Here is an 18,275-nt window from a genome sequence, read left to right on the forward strand (position 1 = left end):
TCCTAGCCAATCGCAGTGAGACTCCTCTAGGAACTCAGCCAATAGAGAAGAGGATCCCGGTTTAGCCCCGCCTCTAGATCCTTCACTTCAATCCCGCTAATTTTCCTCCTTGGAGCGCATCCCCTTTCGGTCGTGGCCAATCGCAGGAGTTGAGAGGCGGGACTTCCGCCGCACGCACGTACTACGATTCCGGACTTGGCCTAGCCTTCCGGAAAAGCCAGCTTTGGATGCGGGACTCCCCGCGGTGTCTAGGGTGCTCCATGGCGACGCAGCCGGGAAGACCTCGGCACCCGACACAGTGCGTGAAGCAGGTTCGGGTGTTCAAGAGCTTCCTTCTGTCTGTCCCAGTGAATGCAACCAAAATGCTGGACAGAATACTTGGAGCATCTGGTAGCAAGGTAATTGGAGAAGGAAATCAGAATTTTGAATACGACTGAACTTGTGGCCGTGAAACATCTTGAGAAATGCATAACAGAAGTTATGTTCTCTGATTCTAATGGAATTAAATTACAAACCAGCCTAGCCTGTGGTGGCGCCGTGGATAAACCTTCAGCCTGGAATGCCAAGGTTACCGGTTCGAAACCCTGGGCTTCCCTGGTCAAGGCACATACCGCAAGCAAGCAATGAACAACTAGCCTGAAACAACGATGAGTTGTTAACTTCCCATTCCATGCTCCCCTTTCTCTCCTGTCTCTGTAAAATCAATAAAGTATTTTTTAAAAAATTACAAACCAATAAAAAAAAAAAGGACAACCTCCAAACACTGAAAATGTAAAGCATAGGAAAAAATAAACTTCCAGATGGGTCAAAGAAGAAATGAATGGGGAATTATGTTGAATGGAACAACAATTTAAATATAACATCAACATTTGTGGGATGCAGTTACTGCAGTGGTTAAAGTGAAGTTCACATTAACTCCTTATCTTAGAACAATCGAAAATCAAACTAACCCTCCACGTTAAGAAATTGGAACTAGCCTGACCAGGCGGTGGCGCAGTGGATAGAGCGTCGGACTGGGATGCAGAGGGCCCAGGTTCGAGACCCCGAGGTCGCCAGCTTAAGCGCGGGCTCATCTGGTTTGAACAAAAAGCTCACCAGCCTGGTCCCAAGGTCCTTGGCTCAAGCAAGGGGTTACTCGGTCTGCTGTAGCCCCACGGTCAAGGCACATATGAGAAAGCAATCAATGAACAACTATGGTGTCGCAACAAAAAACTGATAATTGATGCTTCTCATTTCTCTTCGAAAAACTGATAATTGATGCTTCTCATCTCTCTTCGTTCCTGTCTGTCTGTCCCTATTTATCCCTCTCTCTGTCTCTCTCTCTCTGTCCCTGTAAAAAATAAAATAAATAAATAAATTTAAAAATAAATAAATTAGGAAATTAGCCAAGATATGGGAGCAACCTAAGTGTGCATCGATAAACGTTTGGATAAAGAAAAAATGGTTAAGAAAGGAAGATGAGGTGGTACATATATACAACAGAATATTATTTGGCGAAAAAGAAGAATGGAATTTTGCCACTTTTGACAACATGGTTGGACCTAGAGGAAATTACACTAAGCGAAATAAGGCAGGCCGAGAAAGACAAATACCCTTTGGTCGAATTATATTCGGAATCTAAAAAAAAAAAAAAAAATACAACGAACAACCAAGCAGGAATAAACTCGGATGCAGAGAACGTTTTGATGGCTGCCAGATGTGAAGGGGTTGGGAGACAGGTGAAAAACGGGAAGAGATTAAAAGATGTGCCATTTGCCCGTTATGAAGACAGTCCCGGGCATGGAAAGCACAGCATCCGGAATGAGCAGAGAGGGGAGGCCGTGCAGGGACCGTGATTGGTGCTCATCCAACCCCAAATAAGTGCATGGGACATACGGAATTTTTTTATCTGACGTAGAAATTTAGCTACATGCTCTGAATATATGTGTTGTTGTTTTTGTTTTATCTTTCCATTGATTTGAGAGAGAAGCTCAACTCCTTGTTCCACTTAGTTGTGCACTCACTGCGTTGTTTCTCCTATGCACCCTGAGCAGCATCGAACCCATGACCTCTGCACGCCAGGAGGAACGCTCTACCCATCGAGGCACCCCGGCCTGGCCTGCCCTGTACATGTTAACTTGCCAAATCTGGTAACCCCGTTTCCCCACAGACGCACCTACAGCCTCATCCGCTTCTTCGCCACCCCTGAACGCACAAACAAACGCACACTCCCTGCCCTCCTCTCGCCTCTCACTCCGGCAGCCCCGGCCCCGCCCCCCCGACCCGGCGGTGCGCATGCGCGGGCGCGGAGGGCGGGCGCGGGCGGCATGGGGACTTCAGCGGCGGCAGCGGCGGCGGCCGGGGAGGGGGCGCGCAGCCCGAGCCCCGCGGCCGTGTCGCTCGGCCTGGGCGTGGCCGTCGTGTCGAGCCTGGTGAACGGGTCCACGTTCGTGCTGCAGAAGAAGGGCATCGTGCGCGCCAAGCGGCGAGGTAGGGCGGGCCGCGGGCTGCGGGCTGCGCGCCGGGTCGGCGGCGGGGGTGGCGGGGCGGCCGAGTGCCCGAGCGAACCGGGGACGGGGACGCAGCCCTGTGCGCCGGGGGCGTCTCCATCCGGGCGGCTCCCGAAGACGCCGGCAGTCATCCGGCGCCGGGGCGATGGTAGCGGTTTCGCCGCCACCCAGTGTCCGGAGAGGCCTTGTCCGGAGAATGGGGCTCCTCCAGCCCGCTTCTGCCTCCATCCCCGCTTGTCCCTGTCGCCGCGCCCGCCCGCTGCCAGGGAGACCTCCTGGGTGACAGTGTTCCCGGAGTGGTCGCAGCCTGGCTTCGCGCAGCCTGCGGCGGCCGCGCCAGAACCCGCGTGAGAGCTGCGCGCTCGGCCGCGCCAGCGGGGGGTGGGGGGCTGTGCCCTCCTGGGGTCCTGAGCCTGGATCCTTACTGGGTCCTTCTTGGGTTTGGACGTGAACCCTCCTCACACTGACTGCCAGGGGACATCAGCGAAGGAAACACAAGGCACATTAGTAACAGCAAAACTGGGCCAACTGAGCGTCGCGGGGGGGACACCAGCAAACCCAGACCTCCGTGCTGGGCAAGGTGACAGTGTAGCGCGGTTCTTCTTTGCCCGCGTTCCTCGGTGCTCAGAGAGGCTGGGGACACTTGACTGAAGGCGACGTGTAGCGTGGTTTGAAAGCGAAGATAGCCCTGGCCGGATGGCTTGGTGCGTTAAACGTCTTCTGGAAGCGCAGAGGTTGCCAGTTCAATGCCAGGTTAGGGCGTATACAGGACCAGATCGATGTTCCTTTCTCTCTCTCCCTCTCCGTTCCTCTCTTGCTAAAATCAATAAATAAAATTTTGTAAAAAAAAAAAAAAGGTGTTTATTTAAAAAAAAAGAAAGAAAAATAAAGTAATAAAGTGAAGATGAACGCGGCAGCCGGAAGGACTGAAGAAAGTCTGGTTGTTGCTTAGCTTAGTTCTCACCGCAGTGTAAGAGCTCCCTGGGCCGGATCCTACCGCCAGGACAGGAGCTGGAGAATAAAATTCATTTAATAGTTCACATTCCAGAACACAGGTGAACCCTTTCTCCGAGCGCCCTCTCGGGAAGGAGATAAAGGGGCCCTTTGCTCTGGAGTGGAAAGACAAAGTCGTGGGTGTTTGTTTAAAGAATTCAGCGTCACAGTAAAAACCTGGCAGTATGTACAGAAAGTCTAAATAAAACCAAATAGGGCCCTGGCTGGTTGGCTCAGTGGTAGAGCTTTGGCCTGGCATGCAGAGGTCCCGGGTTCGATTCCCGGCCAGGGCACACAGGAGAAGCGCCCATTTGCTTCTCCACCCCTCCCCCTCTCCTTCCTCTCTGTCTCTCTCTTCCCCTCCTGCAGCCAAGGCTCCATTGGAGCAAAGATGGCCCCGGGCGCTGGGGATGGCTCCTTGGCCTCTGCCCCAGGCGCTAGAGTGGCTCTGGTCACAACAGAGCGACGCCCTGGAGGGGCAGAGCATCGCCCCCTGGTGGGCGTGCTGGGTGGATCCCGGTGGGGCGCATGTGGGAGTCTGTCTGACTGTCTCTCCCTGTTTCCAGCTTCAGAAAAATACAAAAACAAACAAACAAAAAACACCAAATAGGATTTCCCCAGGTGACAGACAGGCAGGGAGCTCATTCCTCAGGGAGCGCCTGTAGGTCTGACAGGCGTCAGAGGTGGGGGAAGTGTTTGCGGGGGGACTGAAAACTAAAGGCCACAGGTGGCCCCTGACAGGATGGGTGGAAAGCACTCTTCACCTCTGTGGCCTTCCTCCCTCCAGACCCACAACCCCAGTCTAACCAGGAGGAAAACTTCACACAAAGTAAACTGAGGAACAGCCCGCGCAGTGTCTGGCCAGCCCTGGTGAGGCTGCCAAGACTGGGGGACTCGCAGGCCCAAGGACACGTAAGCTAAGACGCTACATAAAATCTCAGGAAACCCAGTTGCAGGCTGAAGTGGAGGAAAAGCAAACAGCTGTGGAGTCAGATGAAGTGTGTTATTTCCAGCTCAGCTTCTGTGTTCAAGGGTATTCGTGAATGAGGGGGAAAAAACAGGACCTGGCCAGGTAGCTCAGTTCGTTGGAACATCATTCCCATAGGCCAAGGTTGCGGGTTCCATCCCCGGTCAGGGCACATACAAGAAACAACCAATGAATACATGAATAAGTAGAACAGATCGATGTTTTTCTCTCTCTAAAACCTGATAAAAAAGAAAACCCACGACTGATGGTGTTATATATACCTATACCTATATACTGTACCTTTAAATTTCAAAAAGTGAAAATGTGACATTCTCTAATTGCGTACTTGCCCGGTAGCCACACACCACTTCTGATTCAGCTAGCTCACTGGGTGGCTCATGGTGGTGGAAGACAGACTAGCAGTCTTGTTTTGATGACTTGGTTTTTGGTTTTGGTTTTGGTTTTTGGTTTTTTTACAGGGGTAGAGAGAGAGTCAGAGAGAGGGATAGATAGGGACAGACAGACCGGAACAGAGAGAGATGAGAAGCATCAATCATTAGTTTTTTGTTGCAGCACTTAGTTGTTCATTGATTGCTTTCTCATATGTGCCTTGACCACGGGCCTTCAGCGGACCGAGTAACCCCTTGCTCGAGCCAGCAACCTTGGGTCCAAGCTGGTGAGCTTTGCTCAAACCAGATGAGCCCGCGCTCAAGCTGGCAACCTCGGGATCTTGAACCTGGGTCCTCCGCATCCCAGTTCAACACTCTATCCACTGCGCCACTGCCTGGTGAAGCCTGTTTTTTTTTTGTTTGGTTGGTTTTTTAAAATTATTTTTATTTATTCATTCATTTTAGAGAAGAGAGAGCAAGAGAGAAGGGGGTAGGAGCAGGAAGCCTCAACTCCCACACATGCCTTGACCGGGCAAGCCCAGGGTTTTGAACCAGCGACCTCAGTGTTCCAGGTTGACGCTTGATCCACTGTGGACTTGGTTTTGACTTGTTCCACAGATCTTCATGAAGCTCTTACCATGTGCCAGGCACTGTTGTAGCCACAATTGAAGCTATTTAGAATCTGCTCCTCCTAGAACCTTTTGTCACCTTCCGTTAGCAAGCTGCGAGCTAACTGTGGTGAAATGCTTGCCCAGGAGGAGATAGGAAAGAGGAGGTAGCTAAGAACTGGGGAGTCCTGACAATGTCTTTCACGGTTAAAAACCTCTAGGTATGACTGGAGTGTCAACTCTAGAAGAATTGCCACATGGCGGTATCTCTTTGGAGCCTCAACTTCAGGAGAGGCGCGCTCTGGTCACAAACCTTCTGTCGGGGGTCTGGGGGCATGCCTTTTGCTGTTAGGAGCTTTCACTTACTCTCAAAAGGACCTTCCCAGTGAATGGAGTAGGAGATCTGGTGACAACATTGGCTCAGATGGACTGCCTGACCGCCGGGGAGCCTTAGAGGAACTCTGCAGATGGGGAGAGGGCTGGTGGCACTTGAGGCCGCCGGTCATTTATAACATGTCTGGTGTTAGAGCCCCGGTGAAGCAGTGCTTGGATGAGAAAAACAAAGGAACTAGTGAGTGTGAAGGCATTGGTGGAAAGCCACCTGCCCCTGGAGAATTTCTGCGCCTGGAGTGTGGGTTCTGGTGGCCAGGGAGGAATTAGTGTGGGGGTGGTGTCATGCCCTGGGACAGTCTCGGGAAAGCTGGGTCTTTGTTTTTATTTGTTTGTTTGTTTTGTTTTGTTTTGTTTTTTAATTGACAGGCAGGGAGGCTGTGAGACAGACTCCTGCATAAGTCCCAACTGGGATCCACGTGGCAAGCCTCCTACTGGGCTATACTCTGCCCATCTGGGGCTGCTGCTCTGTTGCTCAACAATCAAGCTATTTTAGTGCCTGAGGTGAGGCTATGGAGCCATCCTCAGCACTCGGGGCCAACTCGCTCAAACCATTTGAACCATGGCTGCGGGAGAGGAAGAGCGGGAGAAAGAGAGGGGACAGGGTGGGGTGGAGAAGCAAATGGTCTCTTCTCCTGTGTGCCCTGACCAGGAATCAAACCTGGGATTTCCACATGCTGGGTGGATGCTCTACTGCTGAGCCAACCATCCAGGGCCAAAGCCAGCTCCTTGAATTTACAGTAGGCTTTGGAGAATTGAATAGAATTCTCTGTGTCAGATACCCTAGACCAGGATGAACTCTCTATTCTGTTTAAACTCCCTTTCATCAAAATCAGAAGAGACCATCTCAGGATATTAGGATGCTATTGTTAAAAAAAGAAAAATATCAGAAAATAACAAGGTGAAGCTGTAGAGAAACTGGCATTCTTGTGCACTGTTGGTGGGACTGCAAAATGGTGCAGCTGCTATGAAAAAACAGTATGGAGGTTCCTACCATATGATCCAGCAATGCCACTTCTGGGTATATACCTAAAGGAACAGCAAACAGGGCCTTGAACAGATAGATGCTTGTTCACCCATATTCGTAGAAGCAATATTGTGCTCGCTTCGGCAGCACATATACATAGAAGCAATATTATTCACAATAGACAAAAAGTAGAAACAACCAAATAGCTATTGACAGACGAACGGCTGAACAGATTGTGGCATATACATTCATAGGAATATTATTTAGCCTTAAGAAAGGAATAGAATTCTGACCTCCTGCTACAACCTGGGTGAACCCTGAGGACATTATGCTGAGTGAAATGAGCCAGGCCCAAAAGGACAGATTCTGTTAGGATTCCACTCGGATGAAATATCTGGGATGGGCACATTCACAGAGACAGAGGGCAGAATGCTGGTTGCCGGGGGTTGCGGGGAGGGAAGTGGGGAGATAGTGTTTAATGGGGACAGAGTTTCTGTTTGGGAAGAAGAGAAAAGTTCTGGAAATGAATGGCGGTGATGGTCATCCAACAGTGTAAACGTACTTGGTTAAAACTAAATTTCATATTATGTATATCTTACCACAATAAAAAAAAAAAAAAGCCTTTTTGGATTCTGTAGTCTCCTCCCTGAGGGGAGTAAGGTAGGGTTGTAGTCACATGAAGATACTAAGAAGGTGAGTGAGTTGATTCGTAAGAGGAGAAAGCAGTGAGACATCCAAGCATCATACCTACAAGCTTCCTTCCTTCCTTAGCTGAGGGCTGTGCTCCCTGGCTGTGGGATGTGCCATGCTTTCTCTTTACATCTCTTGCCACCTCCAGGGACACAGCCAGGTGCATGTGACCCCACACCTAGAGGCCAGATGGACATGCATTGTCTTTACCCCTCTACAGCCCTATGGGTCTGTGGTTATAATTCCACGGCTTCTGTGAACCCTCCAGACCTGAGAGAGAGAGACGGGGTCAGTGGCCTTTCCCCATGTGTTTCTCTGGCACCTGTCCTCAATCACCTCTTGTCTCTGACACCTACGGGAAGATGGCCTGTCCACTTGTCTGTGTTCCCTATGGGTCTCGGTTCTTGCAGGGCATGTGGGAGGCATGTGGTAGACACTCAGTAATACCACCTTCTGGCTATGAGGAACCACAGAGTGACAAGGGTAAAATTGAATATTACATTTTATGAAAAGATTTCAGAGCTTGCTTCCAGTTACTGGAGCCAAGTAACTTACTGTAGACTCTCCTAAGTAACAGAGTCCAGAGTTCTTGCCAGATCCGAAACTCTGTAGCCCTGTCGGATCTCTGTCTAGCCCCAAGAATAGATTTTCAATAAGGGAATTGGTTAGAATAGTGAGAGAAGCCTGGACCTGGTTCACTTGATACTGTTTCCATAAGAGAGGATAAAAGAGGCTGCTACTTAAAAAAGACCCATAGTGTCCCAGACTCCTTGATCTGTCATGGTTTCCATGGGTCGACAGGACTCAAACGGGCAACTCTCCTTGGGGTCAGTTGATCAGAAGGCAGGTGCACTCTCAAGGAGTCCTCTGCGTTTTATTTATCTGGGAATGTCTTTATTTTGCCTTTATATTTGAAAATAGTTTTTCTGGATATAAGATTCTTGGTTGACTGTTTTCTCCTTTCAGCACTTTGAACATATCATCCCAATGCCTTCTTGCCACCAATGTTTTGCTGAAAAGTCAGCTGTGAATCTTATTGGGATTCCCTTGCACGTTTTCAGTCATTTTTTCTTCTTTTTAAAAGATTTTTTTTCATGAATTTTTGAGGAGTTTATTTATTTATTTAAGCATTTTAATTTTATTTATTTTGTGACTGAGACAGAGAGAGTCAGAGAGAGGGACAGACAGGAAGGGAGAGAGATGAGAAGCATTAATTCTTCATTGCGGCACCTTAGTTCATTGATTGCTTTCTCATATGTGCCTTGACTGGGGGGGCTACAGCGGACTGAGTGAGCCAGCGACCTTGGGTTCAAGCCGGTGAGCCTTGTTCAAACCAGATGAGTCCGCACTCAAGCTGGCGACCTCGGGGTCTCGAACCTGGGTCCTCCGCATCCCAGTCTGATGCTCTATCCACTGCGCCACCACCTGGTCAGGCTTAAAAGATTTTTTTTTTCTTTGTCTTTGAGTATTTTTACAAATAAGTGACTTGGGTGTGGAACTCTTTGTGTTTGTCCTCTTGGAGTTTGTTGACCTTTATGGATGTATAGATTTTCATCATATTTAGTAAGTTTCAGCCTTTCCCCTCCCCCCTTGAATGTTTTCTCTCTTTTCTTTCCTGGTAATAATATTGTGACTGCTCATGTGCTTAATAGTGTCCTACATTTCTCTGAGACTCTGTTCATTTTTCTTTATACCTTTGTCTCTCTCTTTAAAATATGTAATCTTTATGAATCCATCTTCAAGTTCACCAGTTCTTCTGCCAGGAAATTCTAATCTGCAATTGGCTTTTTTCTTTCTTTTTCTTTTTTCTTTTTTTTTTTTTTTTTTTTTTTTTTTTTTTTTTGTCATTTCAGTGATTGTGCTTTTCAACACCAGAATTTCCATTTGGCTTTTTCTTTTAGTCATTTCTGTCTGTTGATATTCTCTATTTGGTCATTTTTTGTTATACCTTCCTTTACTTGTTTAAGGATGGCCTCCTTTAGTTATTTGAACATAGTTTTTTGTTGTTGTTGTTGTTTTTGACAAAGGCAGAGAGAGAATCAAAGAGAGGGACAGATAGGGACAGACAGGAAGGGAGAGAGACGAGAAGCATCAATTCTTGGTTGCAGTTCCTTAGTTCTTTATTGATTGCTTTCTTGTATGTGCCCCCACGGGGGGGGGGGAGCAAATGACCCCTTGCTCAAGCCAGTGACCTTGGGCTCAAGCCAGCAAGCAGCCTTTAGGCTTAAACCAGCGACCATGGGGCCATGTCTCTGATCCTACGCTCAAGCCAGCAACCCTGTACTCAAGCTGGTGAGCCTGCGCTTAAGCCAGCGACCTTGGGGCTTTGAACCTGGGTCCTCTGGGTCCCAGTCCAACGCTCTATCCACTGCGCCACTGCCTGGTCAGGCTGGACATAGTTTTAATGACTGGGTTGAAACTTTTTGTTAAATCTGATATTTAGGTCCTCTCAGGGGCAGTTTTTGTTTTGCCTGCATTTTTCCTGTTTGATCTACGTAATCTGTGTCACATGTTGACTGTCTCCCTGCTCCACTTCCGTACCAACACTTGTTCTCAGTTTTGAAAGCTGCCTACGTAATGGATGTGATGTGATAATTTGTCGTGGTTTTGAATTGCATTTCCCTAATGCTTGGTGACGCTAAGCACCTCCCCGAGTGCTATTGGCCTTTTTATTTTAATGTCTTCTTTGGAGAAATGTCTATTCAAGCCTTGTGCCCTTTTTTAAATGTATTTATTTATTCAGTTAATTTGTTAGTTCGTCTCCTAATTATTTTTGGTTGCTCCCTAGACAGTTACTACATAGTAGCGACTCTGGATACCTACCTATCTCCCGGTCTTTGTTGTTTTCTTGTTTATTTGCTTATTTAGTTAGTGACTAGACCTCTGTGGGAGCGTGAGAAGTGGGTCTTAGCTCCTGTGCTCACTGTTCCTACTGAGATTTTTTTTTTTTTTTTTACAGAGACAGAGAGAGTCAGAGAGAGGGATAGATAGGGACAGACAGACAGGAATGGATAGAGATGAGAAGCATCAATCATTAGTTTTTCATTGCCACGCCTTAGTTGTTCATTGATTGCTTTCTCATATGTGCCTTGACCATGGGGCTACAGCAGACCGAGTAACCCCTTGCTTGAGCCAGCGACCTTGGGTTCAAGCTGGTGAGCTTTGCTCAAACCAGATGAGCCCACGCTCAAACTGGCGACCTCAAGGTCTCGAACCTGGGTCCTCCGCATCCCAGTCTGACGTTCTATCCACTGCGCCACTGCCTGGTCAGGCTCTTACTGAGATTTAGTAAATTTTCTTGAGTAAATGTTTCTGGGTGTGCTGTACGCTCTTAAGACAACTTCCAAGGGCTTTCAAAATGTGCTTGAATACTTGATTTGCCCGTGATGGTGGTTTTGCCAGGGAGCTGGTCCACGGGGCTCCTCACACCGGAGTTCTGGAAGTGGACTGCGAGACCTCTTGTTTTCTTAAATACCCAGCGTGCATGTTTTAGGGACCGGGCCTGTCTCTTATGTAGACATGGTGTGATCAGCACATTCAGGGGGTTCACATGGATTCTGTACTCACAGATGATGACTGGTCCACAGGGTGTCCTGGGGGCATTCTGAGGCTCAGCCATACTCTGTGACTCATAGGACAGCTCGGGTCACATTTGCATCAGCCACGTCAGAAGGACAGGAGCCACAGCCAGCGCCCCCCCCCCTCCTGCTGCAGGCTGTCTGCAGAGGCAGAGCCACAGCGGGTGGTGTCACAGCTGCCCTGCCTGCCTCACGGGCCTCGTGTACCCTGTAAAATCACGGAGGCAGACTCCTGGCCCTCCCAGAGGCAGCGCCGCTGGTCGGGGGCGCCCCCAGGATGGGTAACCTCTACCAGGTGTCCGCAGGCCTCTCCAGTCAGGAGCCGTTGCCCCCCAGAGGTCATTTTTAGCTGAGCGCCGTCCCCTGGCCACATGGTTGTCAGCTTCCGAGAGCCAGAAAGCAAACCATGAGTCACCTGCTCGTGCAGAAGGGGAGCTTTGTTGGCCTCCTCCACAACAAGCCACATTCAGATTTGGCCAGTGGCTTCGATTCGGTTCCTCTCCCGCGAGACACCGGGTGTCGTGTCTGGTCACGTCTCCTTCGTTCCCCGTTGTCGGCCACCGTCCTCAGCCTTTCTCTGCCTTTCCTGACCTTGCTGTTCTGGACAGGCACCGGCCGGCCAATCCGTGGGCAGTTGCAGTTTCCTTCTGATTAGGTATAAGCGATGCACTTGGGGACACCCCCAGGGGGTACGCTGGTCCTTCTTTCTCCGGGCGCCCCTCAGGTGCCACAGGGCGCTGGTGCGTCCTGGTGCTGATGCCATCGGCATTGACCGCTGGGTGAAGGGGGTGCCTGTCAGGGTCTGTCAGACACTATACACTTACTTCTCTCTTTGTGATAAAAAGACCGCTGGAGGTGATTCACGGAGACCATGGGATTGTCCTGTTCTTCTCTAGCGAGCTTTATTTATTTTTTCTTTCTTTTTTTTTATTTTTATTTTTTATTTTTTATTTATTCATTTTTAGAGAGGAGAGAAAGGGGGAGAGAGAGACAGAAAGGGAGAGAGAGAGAAGGGGGGAAGAGCTGGAAGCATCAACTCCCATATGTGCTTTGACCAGGCAAGCCCAGGGTTTTGAACCGGCGACCTCAGCATTTCCAGGTTGACGCTTTATCCACTGCACCACCACAGGTCAGGCTTTATTTATTTTTTTAATTTTTATTGATTGATTGATTTTAGAGAGACGGAGAGATAAACGTTGATTTTTTTTGTCCCTCTCGTATGCGCATTCATTGGTTGCTTCTCGTACGTGCCCTGACTGGGGGTCACACCAGCGACCTCAGCATGCCAGGATGACACTTTATCCACGGAGCCACCCAGCCAGGACATCATCTAACCGTCTTACCATCCAGTGAGGATTCTTGCCACAGTTGCTTTGTTGTCATGTTGCCCAACGGTGATGTTCTAACTCAGCCATTCCTTCTACCCTGTTATTACGTATTGGCCTCGTTTTTTTGAAAGATTTTTTTTTTTTAAAGTACTTACTGTGATACCTGTAGCTCTTTTCCTCCGTGAAGGGGGCTGACGTCCTGTGTTAATTATACCAAATTACTGAGAATTAAAAATACCCAATTAGAATGAAGTACTTTACCATGATGTGAAGGGAACCTCTCAGACAAGGAGCGTTTTGACGTATCTGAAGAAAGACTACTGGGTGTCTGAGAGGCTGGGAAACCCTCTTGCTGAAGGCAGCTGTCACACAGGCAGGAAGAGGGACAGATGTGACAGACCCGAGAGAATACAAGGGATTGTGTAAATGTCACTCTGAGGGACAGTAAGGGTCTGCTGCCCGGTGGTTGACAAATGAGCCCTATCAAAGGGGTTGTGTAAATGTCACACTGAGGGACAGTAAGGGTCTGCTGCCCGGTAGTTAACAAAGGAGCCCTATCATAAAGGTTCTCAATGGTTAAAATTGAGGCCCTGGCCGGTTGGCTCAGTGGTAGAGCATCAGCCTGGCATGCAGGAGTCCCGGGTTCAATTCCCGGCCAAGGCACACAGGAGAAGCGCCCATCTGCTTCTCCACCCCTCCCCCTCTCCTTCCTCTCTGTCTCTCTCTTCCCCTCCCACAGCCAAGGCTCCATTGGAGCAAAGTTGGCCCGGGCGCTGAGGATGGCTCCATGGCCCCTGCCTCAGGCGCTATAATGGCTTTGGATGCAACAGAGCCGACGCTCCAGATGGGCAGAGCATCGCCCCCTGGTGGGCGTGCCGGGTGGATCCCAGTCGGGCGCATGCAGGAGTCTGTCTGACTGCCTCCCCGTTTCCAACTTCAGAAAAATACAAAAAAAAAGAAAGTAAGAAAATTGAGTAAGTAAGCTGTTGAAGTAGAAGTCATTGAACCCAATGCTAGTAAAAAGAATTTATATACATATGTATATATATATGTATATAATTATGCATAACTATAAGATTATAGTGAGTGCATGAGTAAATTGGACTTTGAGGAACAAATCTCATTTGAAATGAACATAAAACTTTATTCCAGCTCTAACCGGGTAGCTCAGTGGGGTAGAGCATTGTCCAGATACACCAAGGTTACAGGTTCGATCCCTGTTCAGGGCACATACAAGAGTCAACCAGTGGCCTGACCTGTGGTGGCGCAGTGTATAAAGCATTGACCTGGAACTCTGAAGTTGCTGGTTTGAAAACCCGGGCCTGCCTGGTCAAGGCACATAGGGGAGCTGATGCTTCCTGACCCTTCCCCCTTCTCTCTCTCTGTCTCTCTCTTTCTCTCCCTCCCCAAAAAATGAATGAATAATCTAAAAAAAAAAAAAAAAATCAACCAGTGAATACATAAATAAGTGGAACACATTGATTTTTTTTATTCCTCTCTCCCCCTTTCTCTCTTCGCTCTCTAAAATTAATAAAAACAATTTTAATTGAAAAAATAACTTCATTCCAAAGAGTATTAGCGTCTTGGGGTGGTGAGTGACAGCCTCGCACTCCGAGTTGTAAAGGCCGGTTTGTGGTTTGGGTCAGCCTGACATTGTTGCAGAAGGCCTCTGTGCCACTGTCCGTGGTTTGTCCGGCTGCTATTTCTAGGCTAACGTCAAGGTTGTGTGTAAGGTGAACCAGCAGGATATGACATCTGTTACTCTTCCCGTCTTCAGTTTCCACGTTGTCCCTCGAGGTGAAGGACTCAGCCTAGAAACCCCTTGCTTCTGGCTTCGGTGACATCTCTGTCTCTCCCTTTCACAGGTACCTCCTACTTAACAGACGTTGTGTGGTGGGCGGGCACGATAGCAAGTAAGTATCCTGCTGCGTCACCAAGACCTTGGTCACCTCTCCGGAGCTCCATGGCCCCTCTGGCAGGACAGGAGGGGGCGGGGTAAGGCGGGCTCCCTCCTGGGGGATGAGGACTCAGGGGGTCAGGAAGCCCCTGTGGCCCGCAGTGAGCCCTCAGTTCAGTCTAGGTCACCCTGTCCTGCGCCCAAGGCAGTGAAAACAGCCACTGCTTACTCCTCTGTAGTCGGGCTGTGGACGTTTGCGAAACGTCACGTCTTCACTGAATGTACTGTGTTTTTCGCTCCATAAGAACCTGACCATAAGATACACACCTAGGGTTTTAAGGAGGAAAATAAGAAAAAAATATTCTGAACCAAATGGTATGTTAAAATATTTAATAAACTATACCACAATATTTCAACAATGTAAACTCAACAGCCGTATTAACAACCATTAGCACTGTTATTAACAAATTAGAAGACTGATCAGGCGGTGGCAGAGTAGATAGAGCATCGGACTGGGACGCAGAGGACCCAAGTTCGAGACCCCGAGGTCGCCAGCTTGAGCGCAGGCTCATCTGGTTTGAGCAAGGCTCACCAGCTTGAGCCCAAGGTCACACTGGCTTGAGCAAGGGGATACTCGGTCTGCTGTAGCTCCTCCCCCTCAAGGCACATATGAGAAAACAATCAATGAACAACTAAGGTGCCACAATGAAGAATTGGTGCTTCTCATCTGTCTCCCTTCCTGTCTATATGTCCCTATCTGTCCCTCTGACTCTGTTACAAAAACAAAACAAAACAAAGAACAAATGAGAAGAGGCTTTGATGTTCAAATACTCTTCTAGTTGTCCAGGAACCCGCAGCAGCTAAAAAAAAAATGAGCATTCGCTCCATAAGACGCACGGGCATTTCCCCCTCCACTTTGGGGTGGGAGGGCATCTTATGGAGTGAAAAATATGGTAGTTGGTTTTACGAAGATCAACTCTCTTCCCTCAGCTTTAAGGACCAGATCACATGCTATCAATACAGACGAGGCCAGGCACAGAGGTCACGTGCTATAATATGAAGAAATAACATTAGCGTTTTGAACTTTCAGTTGTAGAAAGGAAAATCATGTTGGAAACGTCAGCGATATCATGGGGTTCGTCGTCTCACGTTGCCTCGTAGGCCAGAAACGATCTAGGAGACGTCACTTTCACAGAAGAGCTGTGGTTTAAGTTCTGGTTCCCCGTTCGTTTCCCCCACACACACTCCCGCCCCCATGCAGTTCTGTACAGGCAGTAGTGTCCCCTGCATGTCAGTGTGGCCCGCGGCCGACACCGGAGTCGGTCCCAGCCAGGTAGGGGGTACGGGAAGCTCTGCGTGATTCCTTTCCAAACAAGGCCGTGTGACGGGGAACAGGGAAGTGGGCTCCTGCACACACACTGTCCATCACTGCCTTTAGATGGGCGGTTTCCAAGCTCCCTGACCGGTGGGGACAGGGACGCTGTCAGGCCCGCTCTCTCGAGCAGTCGGGACCCTGACACACACAGACAACGCCCCACGAGGGGTGTCTCCCTTGTCACGGCGAAGAAGTGGCTGTCGAGAGCAGAGAGTCACCAGACTCCACTCTGATCTTTGCCGGAAGAGAGCTCTGCAGTTGCAAGTGATCCCCTGTGATTCTCTTGACAGTGGCTGTTGGCCAGATTGGAAACTTCTTGGCTTATACGGCGGTCCCCACGGTCCTGGTGACTCCCCTGGGTGCCCTCGGAGTGCCGTTTGGGTGAGAAGGGGTGTTCTATGTTTTGATTTTTAATATGTGTTTAGGTACATATATATTTTGAACTTTTCATTTTCAATGTTTCCATTTAAATAATAAAAGGAAATCCTAACTGAAGACAGGTCTTCAGCATTCTACTCTATATGGTTTAATTGTATTTCCTCAAATTTGGTTGTGTGGATTCGTAACCCTTGCCTTAGAAATCTGCCGTAGGGTGTTTTAGATCCCAGCTTATTTGTGGGATCCAGGAATGTCCTGCTGTCACTCTCTGGGTTTGCCCTGGAAGACCTTTCTAGAGACCAGAGTTTTCCTGGCACTTTGGCAAGTGTCTCTGAGACCTCATGAAGGAAAGCTAGTCAGTTGGTGGTTTCTTTGGGCATCAACCATCCCCAGCTGATCACTGAGCAGCACCCCGCCCCCTGGGAACTTTGGAGGTTGGGATGAATCACACATGGGTACCAGTGGGGGTGGGGGCAGTATGACTCACAAGAGTCAAGAGCAAATGGATCCCCCCAGGAAGAGGACTCTGGGTTGCTTTCACTTTATTAGGGTTTCTCAGCCTTGACACCGTGGGTGCAGCCACTATGTAAACAGTATGCAGCTTTCTCAAGAAGCTAAAACTAGAACTTTCCCACAATCCACCAGGAAGGGAAAAGAGCTACCTGCATCACCTGTGTTCATAGCAGAATTATTTACAGTAGCCAAGATATGGGAACAATCTTAAGTGTCCATCAACAGATGAATGAGTAAAAAAAGAGGTGGTACACAGTCTCACACACACATACACACGTACACACACACTGGAATTTATTCAGTTATGAGAAGAAAGGAAGTTCTGTGGTTTTGCAAAGAGATTTATGAACCCTAAGAACATTACGCTGAGTGAAGTAATTCGGTCAGAGGAAGACAAATACTGTGTGACTCAAACTCAGAGAAACAGAATAGAGTGGGGGGTTACCAGGGGCTGGGGGGTGCATGGGAGATGTTGGTCAAAGGCTGCAGACTTCCAGTTAAGAATTAGTTCTGGGGACCTAATGTGTATAGCATGGTGATTATAGTTTTTTTTTTTAAAAAGCTGTATTAGATGCTTGAAAGTTACTGAGAGAGTAGCTCTTAAATATTCTCATCACACACACAAAAAAAGAAATGGTAATTATGACATGTGACAGGGTGTTTGCTAACACTATGGTGGCAGTTATTATGTAATACATGTCTATCAAATCAATACAATGTTTACTTTAAACTTAGACAGTGTTGTATGTCAAGTATCTCTCAAAGCTGGGGGTAAAAATAAAGTGAAAAGTCAACTGACAGGATGTTATAAAAAGTTTCAAATTTTGTATCTGATCCATGGACTTGCATTTCAACTCTACAACAACTTCTATAACACATCAATCAAAGGGCACATACCCCAATTGAAAAACAGGCTCAAGATCCAATGTACATTTCTCCAAAGAAGATACACATGTGGCCCATTAAACATATGAAATAACTGCACACCCTTAGTCACTGGGGAAGTGCAAGTCAAAACCACAATAAGCTATCACTTCCCACCCACTAGGATGGCTGTGTTCAAAAAAAAAAAAAATTAACGTGTTGGCAAGGACTCCGAATAAACAGAAACCCTCACGCAGGGCTGGTGGGGATGCCGGCTCGTGCGGCTCCTTGGGGAAACAGCCCAGCTGTAAGTCTCTCAAACGGTTAAACACAAGGCTGGCCAAACCCACCACTGGATAAATACCCTAGAGAAATGAAAACACAAAGACTCGGCACACAAATGCCCACAGTAACGTATTCATTACAGGGAAAAAAAACCCACAACAACCTGGAAACAACCCAAATGTCCATCAACTGATGAAGGATAGATAATAGATGATGCATATATATAATGGAATATGATTAGAAAATGAATTCATTCTTCATGTATATTACAACATAGATGAACCTTGGAAACATTGTTCTAAGTGAAATAAGCTACTCCCGGAGGACTATATATTATTATTGTATGATTGTGTTTATATGCAATGTCCTGAATAGGAAAATATATACCGAGAGAAAGGAGATTTGTGGTAGTCTAGGGATGGGGGCAGGAGGGGGAGAGGGGAGGGGTGCTAAGGAGTTCTAAACTTGACCGTGTTGACAGAGGCACGATACATTTATAATCTTTCTACTCTTAAAAACTAACATGTAAAATACGGCTCTAAGGAAAATGTGGCTTTTCTAAGT

The 18,275-nt window shown here is 48.1% G+C and overlaps 1 protein-coding gene across 2 annotated transcripts in view; it reads left to right on the plus strand.

The window, feature by feature from the left end:
• The first annotated feature begins 229 nt into the window (after positions 1–229).
• The window catches only part of NIPA1 (NIPA magnesium transporter 1), a 90,941-nt gene continuing 72,895 nt past the window's right edge, over positions 230–18,275 (plus strand). For both annotated transcript variants that reach the window (XR_010726515.1, XM_066238305.1), the window contains exons 1-3: positions 230–2,469; positions 14,265–14,312; positions 15,962–16,052. Coding sequence is in view for 1 of the 2 variants with exons in the window: in XM_066238305.1 (XP_066094402.1) it covers positions 2,019–2,469; positions 14,265–14,312; positions 15,962–16,052 (590 nt within the window). In the remaining variant the exon portion in view is untranslated. The remainder of the gene's footprint in view (positions 2,470–14,264; positions 14,313–15,961; positions 16,053–18,275) is intronic.

This window comes from Saccopteryx bilineata, chromosome 7 (assembly GCF_036850765.1).
Source record: "Saccopteryx bilineata isolate mSacBil1 chromosome 7, mSacBil1_pri_phased_curated, whole genome shotgun sequence".
Classification (NCBI taxonomy): domain Eukaryota; kingdom Metazoa; phylum Chordata; class Mammalia; order Chiroptera; family Emballonuridae; genus Saccopteryx; species Saccopteryx bilineata.